General features: G+C 45.5%; 1 protein-coding gene across 2 annotated transcripts; it reads right to left on the bottom strand.

The window, feature by feature from the left end:
• Window positions 1–741: 741 nt before the first annotated feature.
• On the bottom strand, window positions 742–9,506 carry LOC125725312 (PX domain-containing protein 1-like). Of its 2 annotated transcripts, XM_049002146.1 has the most exons (6): window positions 9,238–9,506; window positions 8,724–9,008; window positions 3,736–3,827; window positions 3,153–3,270; window positions 2,922–3,051; window positions 742–2,206 (listed from the first exon to the last, which is right to left on the bottom strand). In XM_049002146.1, exons 2-6 carry the CDS (start codon window positions 8,974–8,976, stop codon window positions 2,083–2,085), a joined length of 717 nt encoding a protein of 238 aa, XP_048858103.1. In that variant the 5' UTR covers window positions 8,977–9,008; window positions 9,238–9,506; the 3' UTR covers window positions 742–2,082. The 2 variants fall into 2 exon arrangements, with proteins under 2 accessions (XP_048858103.1, XP_048858104.1); XM_049002147.1 differs by lacking the exon at window positions 9,238–9,506 and having other exon boundaries at window positions 8,724–9,211.
• Window positions 9,507–10,376: the final 870 nt, after the last annotated feature.

Genomic DNA, 10,376 nt, shown 5'->3' with positions numbered 1-10,376 from the left:
CAGCCACATAACCATCTAAGGAGCCTAAATGGAGCCTGTGACAGCCACATAACCATCTAAGGAGCCTAAATGGAGCCTGTGACAGCCCCATAACCATCTAAGGAGCCTAAATGGAGCCTGTGACAGCCACATAACCATCTACAGAGCCAAAACGGAGCCTGTGACAGCCACATAACCATCTAAGGAGCCTAAATGGAGCCTGTGACAGCCACATAACCATCTAAGGAGCCTAAATGGAGCCTGTGACAGCCACATAACCATCTAAGGAGCCTAAATGGAGCCTGTGACAGCCACATAACCATCTACAGAGCCAAAACGGAGCCTGTGACAGCCACATAACCATCTACAGAGCCAAAACGGAGCCTGTGACAGCCACATAACCATCTAAGGAGCCTAAATGGAGCCTGTGACAGCCACATAACCATCTAAGGAGCCTAAATGGAGCCTGTGACAGCCACATAACCATCTACAGAGCCAAAATGGAGCCTGTGACAGCCACATAACCATCTGCAGAGCCAAAACGGAGCCTGTGACCGCCACATAACCATCTAAGGAGCCTAAACGGAGCCTGTGACAGCCACATAACCATCTAAGGAGCCTAAATGGAGTCTGTGACAGCCCCATAACCATCTACAGAGCCAAAATGGAGCCTGTGACAGAGTCATGCGCCTCTTAACGACTGGGCTATATGCTTGTTATGCATCGATAGGGGATTTCATCATTGTGCATCATATAGTGTACTTACGTACACACCGAGGCTACAATAAACTTTTATAACTAGGAACACAATTATTTATCAAGTATTACATACTGTACATAATTATATGTGCTATACTTTTATACAAATGGTTAACACCTGCATTACCACAAATCAGTAAGCGACAGGAACTGTGCTGCTCCGTTACAGTATAATCGTATGACACCATGGTCATTATGCGGCGCATAACTCTAATACTGAAACAACTTCTAAGACTGAATTGTCTGCTAAGTTTGTGTCGGAGGTTCTCCCTTTAGTAAGACAGCGTGAACAGAATATATACCTACAATCCGAAGGTGTAATTAACAAAACCATTTTTAATTCCTGTTCATTTCTATTGTAGCCTTATTAACACTACAATGTTCCAATTGTAGTTTACATAGCAAAGCAGAGCAAAGTTCATATCCTGGAAAAGACCATCTGACATGGATTAGCTACTGCAGACTTACGTGCCAAGACTCTGTGCCAGCTGTCAAAAATGGATGCAACATGCAAATGCTGCTCAGCAGACAGCTGATGGCGCCACTGAGGCACTGAGTCAGGCTGGCCAGCCGAACAAGCCTCTGCCATCGCTGGGTCACACCGAACACCTGACCTACTGGACTCTGTTAAGAAGTCATTAGTAAGAACTGGATCGATCCTACGGAAATATGTTTACGTTCACAGATTGTAAGTTAAGCCCTTTCGTCCAATATAATGTGCATCATTCATGTTAACACCACAAGAACCATTTTGGCAACACACATACACAGAGGAATGAGGACGACTCCTGATAACAGGTAGAATTCACAGATCACAGATCACGTGATAGCTTCTGATTGTCCCGTCAGGCATCAGCAGGAAACATCAGCCGATGGGTGGTGAAGATTTCCGTTCCTGAGAGGAGGAACTCGTGCAACTGGAAAGTCTTGAGGAAACTTTGGCTATTGTTTCTAGGAGCAATTTCTCCCTGTGGCTCAAGCTCATCTGAGGTCCTGGAGGGTCTTTTCACCAGAGGTCACGCTCATCCCAAACCGGCAGAAGTGGTTTAATCCTGGCGCTGTCCTCAGCTACACCCGGTACAACGACATGGATACTGTATGCTGGTATTAATCTAAATATCACAACTAAATAAAGCTTGATTCTCTAGAAAATCCACCCCAAAGGCCAGGAAAGGAGAACCAGGTTGGCCAGATATGCTGCGTCAGCCCCCATTGACCCCAGAACCCAGCCCAGGATCACCCGAATCGTCCTGAAGCACAGGAGACCAGACGCAGGGCGTTGTAGGGGCAGCTGACCGTCCAGCCAAGCCAGGGGTGGACAGAGTGAGCTGGAGGAACCTTGCATCACTCCAAGATGTCAGTCTCAAAGGGCACCAGGTGGTAGTAGGACAGGTTTGTGACATAGACCTCGGGGTCATCATGAATGTCATCGGGCTCCACTGTCAGGAAGTCATCGCTGTTCTCAAACCTGGATGGAGATGCATATACAATCATCAACAGAGAATCTTTATGAGATGCATTCTGCTACTTCCACTAACTGACACTTTTTATTGATCCCCTTGGAGAAATTCTCTTTACGCCTCCCCCAACTTGCTCTCTGTAGGTGAGAGCAAGCTGGCCGCAAAGGGCAGCCACCCGCGGAGCTGGGGGTTAAGGGCCTCGCTCAAGGACCCACAGACGCGCCAAGGCTGGACTCAAACCTGCGACCTTCCGATCACGGGGACAAAGGTTTAGCTCACTGGGCCACATGTTGCCCTCTAATTAGAATACATTACAGAATACATATGAAAGATCTTCAAAAGTTGGTTTTCCTGAGAAAATGCATGTCACGTGGCCCTCGGAGGGGTGAGGCTGGACGTGCTCCAAAACACTTGTTTAAAAATCAGCTCTTCCCATCTATTCCTGCCGTTTCCTCTCTGTGAGGCACTTCCTGGATCGAGGGAGGTGCCGGCATTCCAGGAAGTGCTGGAATGGCCGGGGAGTACGCGTGACTCCCAGCTGTGAGCATTCCTCTGACTGTGAGTCAATACAGAGAGTCGTCCTGCTCTCTGCACAGGCATGACTGGGTCATTACTCATAATACAAAAGGGGACTGAATGCATGACAGCATAAAATAACAGCAAAATAAGTGAGAGCAACAGAAAACGGAGCGAACAATAAATGAATAAGCGAGGGAGACTCACAGATGCTGTGCCGGGTCTGTGGAAGGAGGGCGGTCTTCGTCATGAGGCTGGTCTTCATCATGAGGCTGACTCTGATCGAACACAATGCTCTCAGTGTTTGCCAGGCAGAATCCATTGGATCTCATGATCTCTACAAAACCAAAGAGGGAAAGCTGAACACCAGTTCTCTATGTACAGTACCAAGCCTGAGCTCCGGTTATCTGACAGGAGACGACTGCAGGTATGGCCTACCGGATATTTTGACTGGGCTCTGAAAACATGGCTGGATCTTGTAGACATTGTCGTTCCTCAACACCTGGTCTAACGGAGATCTCTCAAAGAAAGTAAGCACCACCTCAGACCTGGAATACTGGAGATGACACACGTCAGCCACTATGTGCTAAGCACACCATCGCGTCTGTCTGAGGAATGAGACGGGTGTGTTCTCTGTGTGAGTGGCGGGTCTGCACGACCCCAACCCTCTCCTGCTGGAACTTCAGTGGGAACGTCATGCCCTGCTGTTCTCTTTGGTATGTCGATCATCCCACTTAGATACACTGAACAAGCATAAAGAGAGCTTCTAGGCCTAGGTTTGCTCCATGAAACACGTGCTACTTTGCCAGTGATTTTGCCTTTCTAGTCCTAAGTTCCTGTTCCACTTGTTCTTGCGAGTGAGTGCGTATGAAGGCTTTGCTGGGTTGTGGTACCTCCCATAGGAAGCACGACTTTTTGGATTCCTCGACATGACTGACAACCACAAACCTCCCTGAACTGTGTGTGTGTTCATACGACGTGTCTGTGCCTCTGTGTGAGAATCGCTGGGGGGGGGTCACACCTTGCAGGGCATGTGGATGGTGGTCTTCAGCAGTCTCTCCACCTCATTTAGCCTGGCTTCAATCTCACCAGCCTCTTTAATCTTCACGAGTCCTAGTGCACATCACACGAGTCACTTTTTAAACAGCTTCAAAGACAATTTCACACAATTTTCACGCACTCGGACGCTGCTCACATCACTACAAAATTATCTGACTTGAGGAACCAACTTTTCAGTTCAATGTATCTTCTGGTCTTTAAATCCACCAGGGCTGACCAAATGTAGCCATTTCAAGACCATGTTAACAGAAGCAGCAAATTAGCCATGCAGGCAAGCAGCTCTCTGGTGTCAATAAAGACGTTTCTGTTTGTCAGCTGGAGCAGCAAATTGTCAATTATATTCACAATGCACGGTGCTATAAAAAGCATCAGCAGACAGAAATAAATGGATCGTGACTAAATATCGCAATGTGTCTTGACTTGTAGTTATCACTTTGAGTGAACTTGCAAATAGTCACTAAAAGTCACACACATTAATGGTGATAAATGAATCATTACAACATCAGGTGCTGATTCTGCCATCTTCATCTTCCTTAGCCGGGTGCATTTGGTGCTAATTCACACCAATTTTTGTCTCTGGCCGTGCCGGAAAAAAAAAAAAGTTCTGTAAGAGTGATACAACCAGAGGCGTTCAGTGCCAATAGGCCACTTTTTTTCCTAAAGCTTCTTTGTGAGTCTTTCTTTTGGGTGGATCTTTGCATATGTACAGTAGTTGCTTTGTAAACAACCTGAATAAAATCTATGTGATCACTATGATAAAATAGATTGGTCTTATTGGTTTTATTTTTTTTAAAACATTTGCAATGTATCTAATTATATCACATCCACAGGTTCTGTTTGATGTAAAAAAAATCACTAAATTAACTTTCTTGTATATGGGTTTATTCAGGTTTTTACCAGTCATGCATTTTAGCTGCTTAATCAAAAGAACTCTATGTGTCATATTAAATCCCTGCCAAACTTCAAGGCGGGGGGGGTTGGGGAGGGGGGGGGTTGGTGGTGAGGTCATTCCCTGTTTAGTACCAGAACTTGACAAAGAGACACAGTCTCGGCTATCAAGAAAGAAAGGCCATTTCAGAGGATGTCTCGGAGCAGAGCCGATGTACTACATGTCATTCATTGATAGAAGGCAGTGCCATCATCAATAGACCAGCCCCAAGTCACCTAATTGCAGGAGCAGTTATTTAAAGTTTGCTGGGTGGATGTAGAATGGAACAGGGATGAGAAACCAGCCACAAGTCATCATGCAACTACATTAATATAATCTTTTGCTGAGGTTAAATATGAAAATTTAAAGTTATCAGACAAAAAGTATTTTAATGAGTCTTGGATGACAGTATATAATGGTTTGCAATGGCCTGACTGTCTCAGCATGACGCTATAGCAGACTTTAAAACATCCACAATCCACAGACCTTAATTCTACACATGAAGTGATGCTCAAAAACACGGACGAGATAAAAGCAGACTGTTTGTTTTTTGTCTTGGGATTAGGAATGTCCTGTGTCCCTGAAACCCAGGGAGACGCTCGGCCCTCAACCCGCTCTCCCGCTCCCCAGAGTGCTGTGACTCTCCCCTCCCGCCTGTGACTCCCAACACTCTCAATACCAGGATGTAAACAGGCCCAGCGGTAGAGTCGGCACAGGGCAGAGCCAATCAGGACCTTCCCCACTCAGAAAAGAGCAGCAGTCCCAGCAGTTTTTTGGATGGGAATAGATTCTGTGTGACTGAAGCAATTCGTAAAATTGCTACTTTTAATATGAAAAACAAAACCTGCCAAAGGCTGCAGTCGTTCAGGTACAGATTGCTGAAGCACAACATGGTAAAACCATGTAACCCTTGGCTCTTATTTTTAATCTTCGTGCACTTTCAGTTCTATTATTCCTAACTCATAGTCTAACAAACTCAATTTAATAATGATCAGGGAGGTCTTGTGTGTCAAAAGTGGCTTCCGTGAGAAAAGTCTCTAAGGGTCTTAAGTTTCAGTGGGAGGCTCGGGTTGATGTCACTTCCTGTCGGGAGCTTTGGGGGTGGGGGGGGGGGGGGGCAGGTCTTGGCTTTTAGACAATGTTGTCCTGGGACTGTTTATCCAACTTGATTCTGACTTAATCTTCTTCAGCTGGGAAGTTGTATAACAATACAGAGTATTGATCTGTGAACGGTCAGATCAGAGCACGGCATTGGAGTGATCATCACAATGGTCATACGTGGAAAAGTCTCAGACAAAGTCCATTATGACAGCAAGCAGGCTACAGACACGTATAAACACTAGCATGTACTGATATGAAACACTGTCACAGAATAGGACACAGCAGAACCCCACTATCACCAATCGGCAAAGCTGGCACTGCATCATGTGACCACAAGAGGGCGTGTCATGGGAGTCATCAGAGCAGGTTTAGCAGATCTACATATGTTAGGGACAGAGGTGAACATTTCAGATCCATCCATCCATTTTCCGAACCGCTTATCCTAGTGGGTCATGGGGGGTCCAGAGCCTATCCCAGAAGCAATGGGCACGAGGCAGGGAACAACCCAGGATGGGGGGCCAGCCCATCGCAGGGCACACTCACACACCATTCACTCACACATACACTTCTACGGGCAGTTTAGCAAGTCCAATTAGCCTCAGCATGTCTTTGGACTGTGGGGGGAAACCGGAGTACCCGGAGGAAACCCCACGATGACATGGGGAGAACATGCAAACTCCGCACACATGTGACGCAGGCGGAGACTCGAACCCGGGTCCCAGAGGTGTGAGGCAACAGTGCTAACCACTGCACCACCATGCCGCCCCCCCATTTCAGATCCAGAAAGTGAAAAAATCCAAAATTTTCTTTAAACCAACCAGTTGAGCATAAAGAGTCACAGTCACAGAGTAACTCAACTGGTTGGTTGAAAGAAAATCCAGGACTGGATTTGTACTTTTTGGACCTGAAATGTCCACCTCTGGTTAGGGAGCCCATCCTGAAACATAGCTGTTGTTTTAACCTCCCTTTAAGCTACTGACTACACTGTCAGGAAAATGAGTACAGCCCTGGTACAGTTTTGTTCCCCAAGGTACAAACAAGATTAATATACCAACAACGATATAAACATGTTCCTCAGAGTCCATTTCTGTACCTTAATTAGACCAAAAGATACATTTACCTACAGCTAGTGTACGACTGGCAGACCCTTAAGGATGCAGCCCCAGTGGCAAGCAACTGCACCTCAAAAGGACAAATTGGTACTTTTCAGTTACCAGTGAAGGAGGCTTACATTCATTAAAATGTTGCACGTGCAGCATGCTCACTTCTTACTGAATAACCCCTCAAAGAGAGCGGGTAACCGATCCTGTTGTTATTCGCTGCCCTGCTGACCCCAGAGAGAGGACCACCAAATGAAGACGCTCAACCTACCCTTTGCCCAGCGCTGCATAAGGTTTACATCAGTCAGTTTCCGGGTCGTGTTACATTCTTGACTGGCAATTAGCTTGAACTTCACTCGAAATTTGCTTTAGACCCCCATTGGCGCAATCCAGAGACAAAAAACATCCCCCCCACTCATGTCTGCAAAATATACAGCGGGTTGCCGAACCCCCAAAGCTTGTTCCAGGCTACAGACCTACTTCCGGGTCCAAAGGGGCTTTTGGTGGGACATTCAGTGTGACAAACATAGACAAGGATGCAGACGTGACCTTCACACAGACATGGACCACATGCCAAGTGACATCACTGATCATTTCATTACACGTATCTATTGCTCTAATAAATATCAATACAAAGCAAAGTGTAGCTGCTCGTCTCTCAGTTTGGGTGCAGTGTTTTGGAGACTGTGCCAGCAATGGCCATTGGTGGCCTCTTTAAACCAGTGACTGCAGTGAAGAAAACAATGGGCCCAGAGAGAAGCCCCCTACAGAAACTGAGCCACGTCTGTGAGAATAATTGGGGGGGGGGGGGGGTGTACCTCCATCTCAAGCCATTTATCACACATGCCCCCCACCCCTGCTGGGACCATCTGGCTCCAAGGTAATAGATCAGCCACTGATCCCCGAACACCCAGCCAGTAACAGTAAGAAATACTCCCCCTGTCCAGTATGACCCAGTACGCCCACATTTTGCTGCAAAGGACTCGGTTTAGTTCGTCAGACATCGGAAAACTGCTAACATCACTTTTACATTAAGACTATTCACCTATCACTATGCTATGTGACCCAGCTTGATTGTTTGTTTGATTGATTGATTGATTGATTGATCGATCGATTGATCGATTCAAATACGGGAAATCGTCTCTATTTGCGGTATTGTTATCGGTGGCACTGGGCTGCAGCTGGTCTTATGTGACAGCAATCAGAGATCGGCAGGCCGGGGTGATGGATAGGCGCTTTGGTGTCGTTTGCGTGACTGCATTATTAAGCGACCTGTTTTTCGGTAGAACAGGGAAACAATGTTTTAAATGGACCGTGAGGGTTTTGAACCTCACTAATCTGATTGTTCGTGAGTAAGTTTAGTAAGCGATCACCACCATAGGTGGTTAGGAAATAGACGGATTGATATTCAGAAAGTCTGTAACAGCAAGCATTAAAAGACTGCGTGCCACTAGTTGACGTAACTTGATAGACAATTCCAAGACACACGTGTATGCATATCTCAAAGGCATTTAAAGTTCTCTATCTATAAATCTATATTATTCCATTATAAACCTGAAATTAGCTACATCAAAAGTGTTGGAATAGTTTGCAAACCTATTTACCTAAGTATTTACAAAGTTAACAAACCGTTACATACACATATACGCGTGTGAATGTGCGTGCAGACTTGTCTCGAATTGAAAATCTCACGCCAGCCAGCTGACCAAAATTGGCAACCCTGTATTTCAATGTGTATGTCTATGTGGATTGCGATTTTTCGGTTTAGTAAAGTCTTGTAGCAGGATTTGTTTAAACTCATAAAAAGTCAGAAATGCCTACCGTCTATGAGCGGAGATTGAGACAGATCCCCTCTGTCCTCCGGGAAGGATTCCACGAGCCTCTTAAAGAGCCGCCCCAAGTCCGAGTAACTGCGGTGTAGATAGAAGACGCTCCTGTCCGACCACTCCGTCCTGATCTCGAAGAAGTCCTCCTCGCCCCGCTGGCTGACGACCAGGCGCCGGATGCCGTTAACCCAGCAGTCCTTCACGAACATGTTCACCAGCGACGTGCCTTCAAAAACAGCCGATGCCATCCCGCCGCACTCAGTCTCGCATGCTGGTGCCCCTGCCGAGGACGAACAGTGTTACAGGAAACTGTGAGATGCGCCCTTTCTGCTGCTCATATAATGGGCGTCCTCTGTCCAAGCCGGCACCAGCGTACCAACCCAGGCCGGCGACAGACAGCACCGCTAAGCGCAGAAGCTTCTCCAAACGTGGCACTGTCAGCAAAAAGCAAAGTGGCACTCTGTCATCCACCGATACTGAATGGTATTTTAACGTTTTATCCAACTTACCAATATAATTAATGCTTTTCCGAAGTTTTATGACTTTATGCGTTACCCTAAGAATTTAATGATTAAAATTATAATGGTATACTACAAATTTACACTTAAAAATACAACGTCAAAGAGGCAAAATATTACACTTAGCCTAAACTGCGTTTAGCGTTCGTTTTGCATTATGTAAATCCCCAGTGTACGTGCTTCTTTGGGATTTAAACTTAAGTTTAATGTTGAAGTCCATTTTTAGGTGTCCCGTCTCTCTTAAAAGGCACGAAAAAAAACTCCGATTCTTCTCCGCCGAAGCGAGTCCAACCCCCCTCCCTACTCCTCCCGCGTGTCAACCCCGCCCCAGTCTCCTCTTGAGTTTCCTTTGTATAAGAACTAGAAGTTTGACCCAGTTGAGATATAGATGTTTTAGTGATTAACAATTAAGGAGGATTTGGTACACAGAACAAAAAGCAGTTAAGAAAACAGTAGTGGCGTATTTCTAAAGTGATGTCGCGTTGAGGGTTTGACCTAAAAAAGAACGCCTTTATAGATCTCTATATTGAGGTTTCTCACTTGCTTTTTTAAACGTTTCAGAGAACCTGAGGTTTTTCCAGATTTTATCACTCGTCACGAATCATTAAATTGTTAAACTGTTAAGAGTAACAACCAAACCACGCAAATCCATTTATAAAAACCTCTTAGAAATGGTGTGACAAATGCTACCAGTAATGGTGAGATCAGCCCTGCACTCAAATAGCACTGTTCCACAAAATCCCCAGGTCTCTTGCATTATGGGATTCATACAGTCATCATCAGAGCACATTTTAACATGTTAGTGGTGTCAGTGGTGTTTGTCATTGTGGTCAGTGTGTGGGGCGGAGTTGTTGATGACCAGACATCAGACTGGGCATCACCGGAGCCAAAAATAAGGTAGCACATGTTCTCCATGGTAATCGTCACTGCTTACAAAACAAAACCCAGTGAATTTTATATTTAGACATACTTGCACTGTAATATTTTATGGTGAGGTGTTTTTATTTGAAAAATAAACGATTAATCATGTTTATTGCACAATCTGGAATAGCGGCAATGTCACTTCTGATTTACACGTAGATTCATGCATATGAGAAATAAAAACTTGAATCTTAAATGTAAAAATCATA

The sequence above is a fragment of the Brienomyrus brachyistius genome, unplaced genomic scaffold, assembly GCF_023856365.1.
Source record: "Brienomyrus brachyistius isolate T26 unplaced genomic scaffold, BBRACH_0.4 scaffold64, whole genome shotgun sequence".
NCBI lineage: Eukaryota > Metazoa > Chordata > Actinopteri > Osteoglossiformes > Mormyridae > Brienomyrus > Brienomyrus brachyistius.
This window is presented reverse-complemented; position numbering and strand designations above follow the sequence as displayed.